Raw genomic sequence first — 16,806 nt, forward strand, 5'->3', positions numbered from 1 at the left:
CCCCCCACAGCTGCACTGCCCCATCTTCACCCAAATAGGGGTTACCATAGCCTTGAACAAATAGTCAATATGGGTATGTTGTAACTACAGAAAGGCAGACTGGAATAATTACACTAAGCTCATTGACCAATATACAGTCTATCGCGTATAACATCTCAATAGATCAAGCTTCCTCAAAAGTTTACCAAAGCCATCTTTGAGGCTGCCTCCAAGAACATCCCACATGGCTGCCAGAAAGCCTATATAGCATGTCTGACAAAGAATGTGCAGACCTACTTAAACAGTTAACTGACCAACATCACTAGAGCAGACAAAGATAAAATTTGAGAGGCCAATAAAAGAAAAAGAGTGGCACCACTACAAGGAATCTCTTCAGTTCGACCAAGACAAAAACTTTCAGACATTCTCCAGGAAAGAAATAAGAAAGTCACTAAAATAAATGAACACATGGAAAGCCTGCAGCTTTTGAAAACGTATCACCAGAACTACAACATGGGAAGAAAAGCCAACACTGCCTGTCCAGCTTCATGTCCCATGTCATATAGGAGAACGATACTTGAGATACGTCAAAAAGCTAAGGTGACAACTTTACCAAAGCCTGGTAAAGCCCACTCTTCAGCGGCTAGCTATCATCCAATATCACTCAAGCTGTAGCTATAAACTCTTGGAGTGGATGATGCTTTAAGAGAATTATGCCTATGACAGAACAACTTTTGAGTGATGATTCCAACCAAATGGAAGCACTTGTGGACCAAATGGAAGTACTCACTATGTACAGTGAGAATGGATTTCAAGATCAGAAAAGTGGAGCTGTCCTTTTTTTTAACCTTACAGCAGCCTAGGACACCATCTGGCACGCTGGTTTGCTGTACAAAGTGTCAAGAGTGCTTCCTAGATGGGTTGTCATTGCAACTGAGCTGATGGCCTGAGGTAGACATTTTCAGGTAGCTCTGGGCCACAAAACCCAGCACCTAGAGATTACAGAAGAATGGACTCCCACAAGGCTTGGTGCTGGCACCAACTTTATTTAATGTACCCATCAATGACCTACTAAATACCATCTCCAGGTGGTTTATGGGCATTGATCTTGATCATGGAAATGAAAACCAAGTACATCAAAGACCATGTCAACATGTTTCCATTTACGGCATGCTCAGAGCCAACCTGAGCTTAAACATCTTTTTGAATGGTCAGTGGTTGGCATGTGATCCAAAGCCAGTGTATCTAGAGGTCGAGGTCTCTCACACACACACACACACACACACCCCCGACCAACCAAAGTAGCTCAAAACATCAAGGGCAAAAACTAAACTGGTAGGGTCTATCTGAGGATCTAGTATGCTAACACTGAATAATTTGGGGCTCACTCTCTGCTATTCAGCTGGAGAACATTGTGCCCCAGTTTGGTTAAATTCTGTACACACTAAATTAACAGAAAAGAGCTTAATCGTTCCATGAGAATTGTTACAGGCACATTGAAGCCAACAAAAATTTTGTATGTTACCAGTCCTAGTCAATATTTATCCTCCTGACAACCAGCATCAGAATGCAACCAACAAACTGATCACCAAGGTACAGCAAATGCCACACTTGACACTGATCAGGAATATCTGGGATGTACCCTGCCACTAACTGTGCAACAGAAATCTTATCTGGACAGTGCTGCACACACTCCATTGAGATCAGCTCACTGAATCTGACAGAATGGAAGAAAGACTGTCACTACCAGGAACTCCCACATAACCATGCTGTATGAAGAGCTACCTGATTTTGGGCTTCCATACCACCTCTGGAACCAAGCTTACTAGGTTCAGGTGTTGCATGGTTCACTGTGCCAAGAAAGCTTATGCTTGGGACATCCAAGGCAGTCCACTGTGCATCTGTGGAGGATGCTGTATAAATGCTGGATAGTTGCTTTTTTCATGTTGGATTCCAGGGAGGTTTTCCCAAGATGAACACTGCTGACTCGCAGGCCAATGATTGGCTCAAGGACACAGCTATTTTGTTTGTTTTAAATCTGGTCTTGCCCATACACAATTGCTATGTTTTATCTATATATTGCCAAACTGCCCAAAATGCAGCTCAAAACAAAGAAAAATCAATTTTACCTGTAAGTGGTTCTATAAAGACAGCTGTTATACATCACCACACATGAATCTATACCCTCAGCAAAGCATTGACTAGGAAATCCTTTATCTTCAAGCTCCCAATCTGCTGGCTCTAGCACAGAGCAGTGCTCACGCAGTGGAACCACTTTGGCCCTCAGGGTCTCCAATAGTAAGTTTCTTTCAAAGAAAATTATGTAATTTGCAAAGCTAAGATTTACTGAAGCGTCAACTCCAAAAAAGGTACATGAGTAGTGATCTATTGTATGTGTGTTTCAAAGGAACTAATTTTCAGATACACTCATGAAGAGACAAGATCCAGGAAAAACAAAACAAAACAAAAAAACACACCAACAACAACTCCTCAAAATACAGAGCATGTAACTAGGTAATAGAGTGTAGCAGACCATAAAAACAGAGGTACAGAATGACTCAAGGAAATTAATCAAGTTTTGCACTGAACAGTATTTTTTTATGATATAGGAAGAATGAACAAGAGAGCATCTCAAATAGATGGGGTTTAAATATAACATTTTATTAATCCGATGTCTATGAGCTGCAAAAAAACCCCACCAAAAACAGCTTACCTTCAATATACTGCTGGAAAGTCAAAATAATCTTTTAACCCCCACTGACAAGTGAAGACAGACAGTTTGCATGGGGGCACAGAGGTATACAAAAGCTACGATGGGACCCTTCTCTTCAACTGGCATGGCCTTTTCGGGAATATTTTGAAGAGCTGAACCTTTATCTTTGCTAGAACATCTGTGCAAATCCCCTGCCATCTCCTGTCTTGACTACTTTAACTTCCTCTTGTCCCTGTAATACCAATATTGCCCCACTCTAATTCACCCTGAAATGATTCTTCTCAGCAAGGCACGCTTCTGAGGTGATAGGGACCGCTATAAACAGCTAATAAGATCAATCCAAAAAACTTGACCTGCCAGAGACTGTTTTGGACCCTTTTGCCCTCTTCAACTGTTTATCTAGTGTGGGTATACCAGTTTTGCTCATGCAAACTATTTTTTTTAAAAAGAGTAAAATTTTAGTTTAGAGATTTATCTGTCCCAATGTGCAAAGAGAACTGACACTGCCAAACAGAAACGTATCCAGAAAAGTCTTAAACAGTATGGCAGGAAAGCAACAGACCCAACAAACTTGCACAGTAGAGTAAGGGTCCACAGACTGAAAGCAGCTGTGACAGAACAATCCTCACATCTCCCAAAAGTCTCTTCATAAATGGAGCCCCTCTGCTTGCTTCGATTGGCAAGCTCAGCCATAGGGAGAGGGGCAATAAATGGATGAAGGAGGTCAGAGGGTAGCCAAAAGGATAGGGTGGGGAAAAGATTTTGCTAGCTGCCGTCTCAAAATTATCCTTTAAAGCTAGGGCTACAATAGATAAGATAGGGGTGAACTGCTGCTCGCACTGCCATAGGCAGAAAATCTGGTACGAGGATGAAAGAAATTAAGACCACAACCTCATGGAGAATTCTGAACTGCCTCTAGTATTTTTGGGAAGAGGCACTAATACAACATATCTTGGCCTGGGAGGTCAGAAGCCAGTACAGTAAATATGAAAATGTTATTTATTACAAATATTCTCAGAGGGAGAAGATATTTTCTTCCTGACAAGTTTTAGTAATAATGGTGCTGTTGAGAAAATGCAGCACAATAGAGCTAAATTTTATTCTACCTTGCGCATCAACAAGTTAGTCTGCTATGGCAAACTACAATATTACCGGTATAGAAGTGATATGAAAAATGACCACTTGGGTTTTCAAATCTCAAGTAGAATTTGCAGTATTACCAGTTAGAAAAAAAAACACTAATGATATAGGTTGAGCAATTTGATATGGAAGTTAAATACAAATCTTAATTCATTTGTGGTCATTTTCACAGTTACTATTTTATTGTGGTTTTACTATTTACAATAAGAATATAGTTAATGGCTCCAGTGCTAAAGAGACTATCCATTACAGAGACTCATATGCTGAAGTCTGATGCTCATAGACTCATAGACTTTAAGGTCAGAAGGGACCATTATGATCATCTGGTCTGACCCCCTGCATGCTGCAGGCCATAAAACCGTCCCTACCCCTTCCCTGGACTCTGCTGTTGAAGTCCCCAATCCTGTTTTAGGTGACTTCAATTGGCAGAAACCCTCCTGCTAGAGATCCCTGCCCCATGCTGCTGGCACTCCATGTACCATTCCCTCCATTTCCTGCATTGCAAGTCAGGTTTCTTAAGTTCCTCGATTCTCAAATCCTTTAATTTTAAGGAATTTCACTTTTCAAACACCTCTACACTAGGAAGATCCCATGCATTGTAGTAGACTTAGGAGAGTGGTTCTGTGGCAAAAAGATCTGAACGGCTAATTTTTTAAAGAAGCAGTTACACACTTCTATGTCGCATGTGACACTTCAGAAATTTTCTATAAAAAAGGCAAGAGGATAAAGGACATTAAATATTAGGCATCAACAGATATTTGTTACAAGTGAGCATCTTCTAACATACCTGGGGGTCATCATCTTCCAGATCACTGAAGTCTGTCTGCGTCTTCAGCAACAGCTGCATCACATCTGATGCATCCTGCATAAACTAGAAATAAAATACACCCACATGTGAAATTTCATCTCAAACAGCGCTGTTTTGCTGTTGAGGCACATAAGTTATTTATTTTTTTAGAAGAATTTAACTTAAAAAGTAAAAATTCCTACAACAGTATAAGATAGCAATATTTTCTTGAGCAATCTTCCACTGAAGATGTGAACCTTAGCTATGGTCAAGCTCTAAGGCAGTGGTTCTCAGCCAATCAGCACACAGCTGCGGCCCACGTGACATCCTCAAGGCCGTAACTAGGGCGGGGCAGGAGGGGTACTTGCCCCACGTGCAGAGACAGTGTGGGGGGGCTGAACGCAAAAATGGGTTGTCAAAGGATCAGACCCAGCATCAGCCCTGCTGGCAGGATCAGGCCCAGTAGCATCAGGCCACCCCCAGCAGGATCAGGATCAGCAGCATCAGCAGGAGGCCAGAGTGCTCAGAGACTCCCCCACCCCACAGGATTAAGGGTCCCGTGACTCTGACTGGAGCAGACTCCCCGGCACTAGGACTGCAGTAGCAGGTGGGCAGGGCAGGCTGCACAGCTGAGGTAGGAGACCAGCGGGCACGGGGAGGAGGGTGCAATTAGTGCATGGGGACAGACTAGGTGGGGGTGGGGGGACTGGTGGCAGTCCCTGGATGGGCAGCTAAATATTGGGGCACAGTCCATGGATAAGGTGGGGCAAGTGCTAGGAGGCAGGACTTGGAGGGGTCTGGGTGCTGGGGGCAGTTGCTTGGTGCCAGGAGGCAGTCCCTAGGTGGGGGTCTGGGTACATAGGAGGGCAGTCCCTGAATGGGGCCGGTCTGCCCTGCATATGCAACCCTGTCTTTGCCAGGCAATCATGTGTGCCAGCCCAGTGTTTTGGGGGTTGGTGGGGGAGAATAATCCCTGGCTGAGGGGGCCCCTGCACCGGGAAGGGCTTCCCATCTTTGTAGGCAGGCTCTGCAGCCACAATGCCAGCAGCAGCACAGAAGTGAAGGTGGCAATACTCCATGCCATGCCACCCTTCCAGTAAATTCATTAACAATTAATGTTTTGACTTATTTTGCTAATTTAAAATGTTCTTGGTAGATATTTGCCTGTGTTGAAATGAAAGGTACTATATCAATTTGAATCGTATTGTTGTCATAACAAATAAAAAATATTACTAAGATGTACATGTACTATATATAGTGTGGATGTGGCCCACATAACAGAGCTGCATATGCAGCCCACAATGGTAAATAGGTTGAGAACCAATGCTCTAAAGCAGGGATCGGCAACCTTTGGCACGCGGCTCGCCAGGGTAAGCACCCTGGCAGGCCGGGCCGGTTTGTTTACCTGCCATGTCCGCAGGTTGGGCCGTTCGCGGCTCCCACTGGCCGCGGTTTGCCACTCCAGGCCAATGGGGGCTGTGGGAAGCGACACAGGCCAAGGGATGTGCTGGCCGCAGCTTCCCACCGCCCCCCATTGGCCTAGAGCGGCAAACCGCGGCCAGTGGAAGCCGCGATCGGCCCAACCTGCAGACATGGCAGGTAAACAAACCAGCCCGGCCTGCCAGGGTGCTTACCCTGGCAAGCCGCGGGCCAAAGGTTGCTGATCCCTGCTCTAACATAAAGCTAGAAGGAGAAGCCAACTGCAGAGAGCACATTGGATCGGGAGGCATGAGACTCAAGTTCTATTACAAATCACCATATGGTCTTAGACAAATTAATCTGTACCTCATTTTTCTTGCAGATGGGGATAGTATTTATGCCCCTTTATGAAGTGGATTGAAAACGAAGATAAAAAGCACTTATAATTCTAATTCTTAGCATTCATACAGAAAGACACGGGGAGTCAAACTTCCTAGGAGTGTTTTTCCTGTCTATTCTGATTTCACTCCAGAATCAGGAGAAGCTAGCAGCACTAGCTAGTCTGACATAATTCAGGATGTTTACGTCTTGAGCGCAGAGAATATACACACAACCTACAGCACATTCTATCCCTATACTGAAATCACCACCATACTATCTGAGCAACTTCTAGTAGTGCTTTAAGCAACATGACTACGTCTTGTTTGTGTTCTCAGCCGCTCCCCACGTTATCCACCCAATTCAAGGAATACAATATAATTGCAGTTATCTGAAAATCTTTGTTATTTAAATCCAGTTTCCCCCATATAGCCCTGTTAGTTAACAGCACTTCCGTTTATCCAACTGCCCAGATATCCAAAAAATTTCAGCTGTCCCTTAGGCCATTTGGATAAATAGGAGTGTACTGTATACTATTCCTACACTCCTTCCCATCCCCTTGCCCCATAATTCATTGCTGCAACTTCACTGTCAGTTTCATCTGGGTTCTTACATAAAGAATCATAGCAAACTGCAAACCAGTTCTGGTGGCACTACTAGAAGTGCATGGAAAGCTTGGAAAGTTAATGTTTTCAGATACTTGCTTTAAAAACCCAACATCAAACTAAGCTTCATATGCCAATATTTTAAATTAAGGTATTTAATAAGGGCCAGGAAACAGGAAGAGAAAATGTGATTTGCTCCCTTTTCCCAAGGTTACAAAGCCTTCTTTCTTATCTTCCTTTTAGAACCCTGGATTTATGCAATAGGAAAGCTCCAACCACACATCAGGCCATGTCAGACGAAGCTGCCCATCCATAAGAATCAGGGTCTAGCATTATGGAGAATATATCATACTTCTGAATCTAGCAAAGACTAAAGTACAAGGTAGTAATCTTTGAAATACAGAACAAAAGACCAACATGAGGCACAGAACTAAAACTATTCAAATGAAGCCAGCTGAAATATTTATTTACCTCCCCAGTTAAAGGAACTTGGAAGTATGACAGACAGCAACAAATCTGAAGGTTGAGCAGTCAGTGAAGGAAATGCAACATACTATTATGTGGAAAGGCTTTAAAAAAAAAAATAGATTCTCTTTGACTCGACAGTTAACAGTATACATCTTAAAGACTTACCTTTTCCTTACCAACGGCAAGGCCAATTAGGCTAATGCATTCAATAGTTTTTCCTCTTAAAAGTCTAAGTTCCTTCTGTACAGCATTCTCAACAATGTGTTTTAGAGAGGGCATAAATAAGTCATAGTAGGGAACAAATTTCTCCTCTGCTGTATCTGCAACTGATGCAATGGAAGTCACAACTTGTTCCAAAACCAGCTTAGTGCCTTTCTGTATTAACTTTGGGATTAAAAAAAAGAAAAAGATGGTTTGTCTCTAAAACTTACGCCACTTACAATTTTCAATTAAATTTTGTCCCATCCCCAAATGTGGCGTATGTACAGATTATAATTCTGATAAAATATTGTTATAGTCTACACATCACTATTCACAATGTTCGGTTTTTTATACTAATGGGTACTGAATGCAAATTTCATATCAGCTGTTTTACAAAAGTCAAATAATTACTGTAGGATAATAAATGGGTTTTGCAAACTTGACAGAAGACTTTAACAAAGCAATATCATTAAGCATATTATACCTCCTGCAATTTAATCACCATGGTGGAATGAAGATGCTTCACTAGATTATCCAGATAGGGAATAAGCAGTGATTTCGGACAATCTTCAGTAAAGTTAATGAGTGCAGCAGCTGCATGAGCCTGAACACGCTGGTTGCCTTGATCTTCCATGGTTTGCAGAAGAGCTGCAATTACCTACAACAGAATAGTTTATGTTCAAAACAAGTTTCCAAATGGAACAAAAATTTATCTTTGATTGTGTATTACTTGCCTTCTCGTGGAATTTCTTTTGGAAACCAGGGGCAAAGTCTGTAGCCATTTGTCCAACTGCATTACAGGCTGCGTATCTCACTCTTGGATGCTGAAATAACATTCCCCTCAAATAGTAAGTGTTTATAAAAGCAGAAGTTAAATGACAAATTTTGACCAATCAACGGCATTAAACTTACAGGATCCTGGAGGAAAAGTAAAACGAAGTTAACTATCTCATTTAGAATTCCCTCCATCTGTTGATGACAACCTTCTCCAATAGCTGACAGAGCCATCAAACCAGCATGCCTGTATTTCCAATCAGCTGTGTAAGAAGACATTACATGGAAAATAAGGTATCCATTTTGGAAAATAAGAATAGGGAAAGACAGGAATACAGAAGGTCTCATTTTAAAATTGTAAAAACATGTCTGGATACTTTATCTATGTATGTCAAAACTGCTCCCGCCCAACCCCTGCATGTACCCAGACATCCTTTTCTTCTGGCTAGTTTGAGGAAATGGGGGACAAACCCTTCTGCCCAAAACTGAACACAGAAATTCTAAGCTATTGATGCCTCATCTCTAGTGCTAGTGTCTGGAAATAGTTAAATAAGTCAACTAGGAACGTTTCAGGAAAAGACATCTTCCATCTTGCTACCAGTGATTTCCATACTCTTGTGCTTGCCCCTCTTCTTCAGTGTTTGGAAAAAAAGAAAAGAAAAAAAATCTAGGTAAGAGCACTGAACATTCCAATTTAAAGACTAACAAAGAATTCCCCTCCTCCCGCCACTCCTCCCACACACCAACTTTCTAATGTCGTCATGTAGCCTATTCAATCCTCCTAATACGTTTATCAAAGGATAGGCTTCAATTTTTTTAAAAAATTGGCCAAAGGTTAAATATGGATTTAGGAATTTAACTTTCACTCTTTTTAAAATGTTTGGCCTATTAGCCTGACTGACACCTGACCTACATCTCTCCTTAACAACTTTACTTTAGAGTGGAGAATTGCATTAGCAATATCCTTTTGCCCACAATGATCTTCCTTGTACCACAACAAAGAGTGTTTGAAAATAAAACATACAAGGAAAGATACAGCCAAATCTGTCAAATATCCTACTCTCTTTCCCTGCTTTGCTGTGGGAAGAAGGTAGACAAAGACTCCTCCTCACATCAAAAGTCAAGAATTTTGGATTAGTGATACCAGGTGTCTCCACTGCTACAACTTGTAAAGGGCACTTCGGCTCTTACTACCATGATCCCTAATGCTATTCACATACATCTGCTGAATTATGAGGTAGTTTGGGATCGTATGAAGGTCAGTTTTTGCTACTAGCTGTAAAGTAGTGCACCATATACTCCACAGTACTGTAGCACCAGAGAAAAGAGCTGCCTGCAGTTCTCCCATCCCAAATAAATTAGTCAAGTAAAAAATGATTACTTCAACATCTGGCTTTTTTTTTTTTTTTTAAACCACTGTACTCTGGTCAGACATATTATAGTGAGGTAAAATGGACTATCCACTCCCACTACTCCACTGTTTCATAAACCCCAGTAGTCTAGATGGCTGATCTTTCTTCTATACTGTAGAAAATCTAAAGGATAATGTAAATATAGTAATTGCGTAGTACCAACCCACCACTCACAGGATTGCCCTAAACAGTCACAACATAAAGATTTCCAACTCCTGCAAAATTAACCAATACACCACCACCATGGATTGGCATCCGAGTTGCAGCTTGCTTCATTATAAGCGAAAGATAGTCTGATTTGCATCATACAACTAGGCTAGAAAGTGCTAGTTCTGATAGTGGATGCTGGGAAGCAGCAGTTACAGTGCTTCTATTTTTGCTGCTGCTCAAGTTCACTGCTTTTTCCTAATTCATGAAGATCACATTGTATGTCTTCCTTCCAACTCACTGCTATTAGTATGCATGCCTGCATGCATTCATTCATGTGATGTCAGGAGAGCTGATACCTCAGCCTGTTGGGGCTCACATTCTGGCATCCCACCCCCTGAGGAGAAAACTTACAACCTTTAATTTATGTAAGGAAGGTTTGAGAGAAAAGACTGGAATTTTACCTCTAAAAAAGAGAAACAAAAATTCTTTGTAATTCATCTTTAACAGTTGATTAAATAAGATATTGTTTTTGAAGTTTTAATATCAGAAAACCTTGCTGTCTCTCCTCTATTCCCTACCTGCAAATAAGAGCCCTTCCCTCCTATTAGCCTACCAATGCCACTTCACCAAATAAATATTGCAACAGGTTCTCCTTCCCAGCAGAGCACACGCCTCATGTGCCTCACCTGTCACTATCACTCAACCCAGATTGCTGCATCCCTGCTTAATGGAAGGATCAGGGCATACTGACTAGCAAGTCAGGTGAGAATGAGTGCTTCCAACTTTTATGAGACCCAGCCCCCAAACTCCAAGGGGCTACATAAAGACTCTAGGTACCTGCCACTTCTGAAGGTATTGAACAGCAAAGGATTAATCAGTTTCCAAAGTATCCAAGTAGTTTTCTACAATGAATAACTTTCATTTCAGAAATTGAACAGCACAAGAAGGCTGCTAGTGGTTTGTGACTTAGATCACATTCATAGAAAACATAGAATATCAGGGTTGGAAGGGACCTCAGGAGGTCATCTAGTCCAACCCCCTGCTCAAAGCAGGACCAATCCCCAGACAGATTTTTGCCCCAGATACCTAAATAGCCCCCTCAAGGATTGAATTTACAACCCTGGGTTTAGCAGGCCAATGCTCAAACCACATCTAGTGTTGCACACTATGGCTGTACACCTTGATGTGGAGTGTTACCTACTGAGATAAAAAGTTTGTTATCAGGGTGGAAAAAACAAGAATGGATTTCAGATGTGTTCTGACTGGTGTTAATGTTATTAAAGTAGGAGAGGATACACAGAGATCTGGGCCTTCTTCAACCCCTATACCTGGCTGTCCAAATCAAATTCAGTATGCCTTTTAAGGTGCAATATACCCAAATGTGCAAAATATGATTAATGAGCAATCCAGTTGCACAATCAAACATTATGGATACTTAGAAGTGAGGAGAAGATAGATGGCTGGCCAGGGTGTATGGAGGATCCATACTACTATAAGGTGGATCAGTATGTCAAAACCCAGCTTGTCCACCATAATGGTTACTACTGTGTTTCAGTGTGTGATCTGTTATTATCCATGTATGAGCTCTGCACCTTAATGTGTTTTCAAAAAAAAAATCAGTGTGATTTTAATGCTTGCGAAAGAAGTAGGATTGAGACGCCTGCAGACTAGAGTCCTGTAAAGTTAGAGGATTGGAAGAGGCAGTTTACAATGCCTCACAATGCCTTAGCAAGATGCCCAAACTCTAAACTGGAGGGACTGTCTCTAAAGAGAAGTCGGTATCCAAAATAACCTTTGGTGTTGTCTGCAGAGGATGCCAGAAGTGTCAATTACCAATTGTGACAATCTGTAGCACATTTATCTAGTCAAACTCATCCTCATTGTTCTACTGAATTAGTGGGAAATGTCATACTGCTCATATGCAGTGGGTATTTCTAAAACTCAGAAGTCCTATATAAATCAAAATTCTTCAATGTAACAGACATTTTCCCTCATTTATAACTAAATCCAGAGAAAGTCTGACGTTTTAAAGGGAAGCTGTTGGAGTTCCTTCACTATTTTTAATAAAATAGTTCCTCTATGCTTGACCACCCAAAGCAGAACACATTCATCACATTAGATAGATTTTTGAAATTCATTTTGGATAAAAAATGAATTAAATTACAAGTCTATCTACAATATCAACAGTTTTATATGCACCTATTAATAATACGAAAGGATAATTAACAGAAAGCACTACGTAGCTGAACAAGGCTTTACAAAAATAATTATACAAGCTAAAACTCGAAAACAATGCATCAAGTTACTTACGATTCTGGAGCATTTGCATAATATGTTCTTTAATCATAGGCAGAACAAGTTTCCCTCCAAGGCCACATGCCATTCTGTCCAATGCACTCTCACCAGCAACTGCATTGCTAAAGTTAGTATTTAAAAAAATGTCATGATTAATTCAAAGTCTAGGGTAAAAAGTCAACAGGTCCAACAGTTCATTTGAAAAGTGTAAGAGGAAATACGCTTTTTCCATCTCTGAATGTGAATGATCCCTGCAAGCAAATAAGTTTGAATGCTGAAAGATATAAATGCTTATATTTGGAGTCTTTCAATTATAAAGAAAGATTTATTTACACCCAAAGCTAGTTATTCAATGAGATATATATCTATATATAGATATAAATAAACAAACTTCTACGTCTGTTCACCCTCCCCTTTAGCATTGTTCCTGTCCAAGAATAAACTGCTTCTGATCCTTTTCCTTCCAACATCAGTAATGTAATTCTAGACCTCTAAATTATTTTCTGCCAGTTGTGGTGCCAACTTATATCACAAGGCTTCTATTTTCACTTCCACTATCTGTAAAAAGGAGAAATGTGTGTGCTGCTGCTGGTAGTGGTGGACAAGCAGTGTGGGAGTGGAGGATGCAAACAAGCTGCCTCCCCATCTTGCAAACACCCAGGTCATCTGTATGCTATGGGGTTTCTTTTAATTGAGATAGCTGGTTTGTCAAATACCTGTCAAAATCATCATCTTCAAGCTCATCTGCATTTGCCCAATCTTCATCTTCTTCTAAGTCAACCATCATTGCTAACATCTGAGGAACTAAATACAAAATGAAAACCTGACAGTCATCCCAATTAAATTACAGTATACTAAAGTAACATTTAATCTATAGCGCTGAATGAGTTTAGGAGAGGACATTCTTCAGAACATTTTGCTTCATACAGAACATTCATGCAGTAAAAATAATGGAATAGAAATTAGGAATACCCTTTCATTACCAAAAATAAATTACAACCAAGTTCTTCTGAAGAATTTTAATTTGCAAAGGTCAAGATTACAATGATAAAGTAAAGGCTGCCAACATCCATTAGAAAGGTTTAGAAATATTTGACAAACATGGCATTAGAGTTAAGATGTGCTTGGACTGATTTATTGAAGCTTTGACAAGGAATCCTCCAAATTTTGGCTGATAAAGTCTGATGACTGACTACAGAAGACCATTTCCCTGTTTTTCTGCCCTCCATGAGGAGCTCTGGGTGCACAGACAGTATACCTGGCATAGATAAAAACCTCAAAAAAAAAAAAAAAAGCTATTGACTGAAATATGGCAAACAGACCAGTAAGTAATTCTCAATGGCTGTACATATTTAGATGACACAGGCCTAATCTTCATCTTGACAACCTGATCACCTGTTTCGGATCCCAGGTGTGTAGCCCTTCTGTTCTGCCTTGTCTTCTTTTTGCACAAACAAGATATAAGCCCTTTAGAAATGGGCTTTTCCCTCTGAAAGTACCTTGGAACTTTCAGAAGAGCTCAAGATATGGAGAACCTTGGACACTTAATCCATCAATTGTCAACTTGCCCATCCCTGCATTTGAAAAATGAAAGTTTACTTTGTAAATATGGAACCTTAGCTTCTAAATAGCTACACCCTCATCACCACAGTATCTGAGTGTCTTCCATTAAACAACATGACTAACTTCTGTCACGTGTTGTTCTGCCTATCAGGATAATTGTGTGTGCAATGTAATGTTTGGTAGGGTTTTTATTTGTTTTTACACTATGTACATGTGGCTATATGTTTATATTAAAGAAGGCAAGAAATGTGCCTTGCAATTTGAGTAAGTAGTAGTATGTCTGTGGGGACTTCTGCCCTAAGGGCTATCAAACTGTGGGACCCAAAGGAACCTGCAGGGGCGGGGCACAGTGGGGCCCAGGTCAGCCCCAATAGGAAGCAGGGAGGGAGCACCACTCACACCTTCCCTGCCCTCAGCTCTGCTCCAGTCCCACCGACAGGCACAACCCTGGCTCCTGGCCCTCCTCCCAGTCTCGGCTCTTTTCCCCGCCTAGGGCCAAGGCTGGGGCAGGAGCGGAGCTGCACCTGGCCGAAGGCCCAGCTGTTGGCCCCCACTGCAGCCAGCTGCAGTTCTGCTCAGCCCCTGGCTATGGCTCCAGCTCCACTCCCAGCCCCAGCCTCCTTACCCCTGGCTGGGTCTCCCCGCAAGCCCCAGTGGAGCAGGAACAGGGGTGGGGGGGCACAACCCCTCAAAAGTTTGGGGACCACTGCCTTAGGGAGTTAGTTACAGTCTTAGACCAGCTGCTGAGAAAGCTCTCTTGCATTGACAAACATCACTCATAGTAAAAAGTTCAATTGTGCCCAAGGAGCAGTTTTCAACCATAGTCCTCATCCTGGAGCTTTATGCCACTTTCTAGAAAGGCTGGGCCTAGGTCATTTCATGCCTTGAAGATAAGAACCATGACCTTAAACTTTACTTTATATTGTATGGAAGCCAGCATAGAACACACAAAACTTGTTTCATGTGCCCACAGTAGCCTGTGTTGCTGAGGAGGCATGCTGTGGCATTCCATACTTGCTAGTGTTTGGTAAGGCTGATAGATTTATACTTAAGTATATACTGCATTGCTGTGGTCCACAGAGGTGGTGATGCAGGAGTGTACACCAAGGCCAGGTCAACATCCACCAGGATGGGACAGTCTCCTAGCCAACTGTTTTACAAGAGAAGTTGACTTGACATAACTCGCAGCCATCTTGTGTACTTAGCCCCATGGGCTGGAAGCAAGGACACCACGTAGGATTAATTCAGCCTTGCTTAGGCAGACAAGACAGCTGCACAAAGTGAAGAGTGTTACTAACAGGATATTTACAGTGAAAGGACAGAAAACAGACCTAGATTTGGGTATCTGCATTTGTAAATTTCTTGCTGAAGTTGCTTGGCTGATAAGTAGAATAATGAATTATTATTCACAGATGCTAGGGAAATTGTTAACCTATTATGAGTTACTTGCTTGGTCTAAAGAGAACCTATAAGAAGTTTAGTTAGAGAGTGTACTTTGGAGAAGCTTGGGAGAAGTCGGAGAAGATTTCTATGAACTAGGAGACTGACACCTAACTCCCCAGTGGCTAGGAGAAAGGTTGGGCACTGAAAACTTGTTGCTGCAACGTGATACCACCTCAGGCTTTGGGTAACTATAATCTGAGGTGCTTCTAATCTAGACTATTGCTAGTTTTGATGTGTGCTTTATACTCAATAAAAACAAGGATTGTTGGGTGGAAGCACTCGTGTGTACCAATAATTTATCAGACAGAGGTGCTGAGTCCCCCCTGACTTATTTCCTGACACTGCCTGGAAAACAGATTAGTTACCACAGCTTTGGGTTCAGATAACCCCGGGTAACAAATAGAGATGGCAGAAAGCATTACTTGCTGATGATGCTGTGAGAGAACTTGGCAAAGAATCCAGGAGCACTCAGACTATGTACTGAGTTAACCAATTGTGGATCTGTACAGTAAGCCAGAAGAAATTGCACTGTGTCTGCAAAATTCTCAAAGTGCTTTAGTCTGCCCACCAAGATAACCTCTTGCATACCCAAGCAAAGTTTGAATGTGACGGACTATCAGAAGCCTATGTGGGAAGGCACTACGAATAAGCTGCTTCAAAGGATTATACCTGAGATGATAGGCTTTTCAAGCACACATATGCATGACTTGTAAGCATACAGATGCAGTAGCGGGGAGGCTCTTATACACCACTGTTCAAATCCAGTTAAAATCAGAATCTCAACCACACATTGTCACTGGCACCAAGACTCAAAGATTCCAAAAACCTGGAAGAGTACAAATGACTCTAGCGAATGGTTTAAAACATTTACGCCTACTGAGAATAGTGACATTTAATATAAAGGACTCCTGAAAAACACCTCTATAAAAGACTTGCTTTTCATGCACACTATGTAGAAGTCTTTGACCGCCACAGTTTTTTTCTTCTAGATATATAGGTAAAGACAGTAAAAAATTAGGATTGGCTGTCTTCCTAGATGATTAATATCTCTTAAAAACAGTTACGAGCATAAAGCAGCGCTTTCAGAACTTGCAGGAGAATGAAATAGCAAGTTGCCTTTATGTAATTTCCAGGGACTTAGCACATGGTGCACCAAAGTCTATTCAACTACCACTGTGTGGGGAAAAAAAAAAAAAAATCTTTCAGCGAGCATGACTTGTTTATTTCGATGCTCTGTCTGCTCACAAAAGAATCTGACAGGTGGAGCAAAATGCATTTAGTTATCCATATAAAAACAGTACTCTGTTGTTGGGTTGTCCAGCCAAGAAAGTTATTTTTAGTGTCCAAAAATGTGTGCCACGCTTTAGAGAGGCATAGTACCTGTCTTAGAGAGTTTACAATCTAGATTTTAATCAGTATTTTGGATTGAAACTTAACCCCATATTTAAGCATCTGAATAAACTGCTTGATTCTCAAAGA

General features: G+C 41.4%; 1 protein-coding gene across 2 annotated transcripts in view; it reads right to left on the minus strand.

Moving 5' to 3' along the window:
- Nucleotides 1-16,806, minus strand: part of IPO5 (importin 5) — a gene marked incomplete at its 5' end in the record, with an annotated part of 84,272 nt that overhangs the window by 43,634 nt on the left and 23,832 nt on the right. For both annotated transcript variants that reach the window (XM_034758233.1, XM_034758232.1), the window contains 7 exon segments: nucleotides 4,620-4,703; nucleotides 7,655-7,873; nucleotides 8,175-8,348; nucleotides 8,425-8,514; nucleotides 8,603-8,727; nucleotides 12,337-12,443; nucleotides 13,038-13,125. In XM_034758233.1, the coding sequence (XP_034614124.1) occupies nucleotides 4,620-4,703; nucleotides 7,655-7,873; nucleotides 8,175-8,348; nucleotides 8,425-8,514; nucleotides 8,603-8,727; nucleotides 12,337-12,443; nucleotides 13,038-13,125 (887 nt within the window).

This window comes from Trachemys scripta, chromosome 1 (genome assembly GCF_013100865.1).
Source record: "Trachemys scripta elegans isolate TJP31775 chromosome 1, CAS_Tse_1.0, whole genome shotgun sequence".
NCBI lineage: Eukaryota > Metazoa > Chordata > Testudines > Emydidae > Trachemys > Trachemys scripta.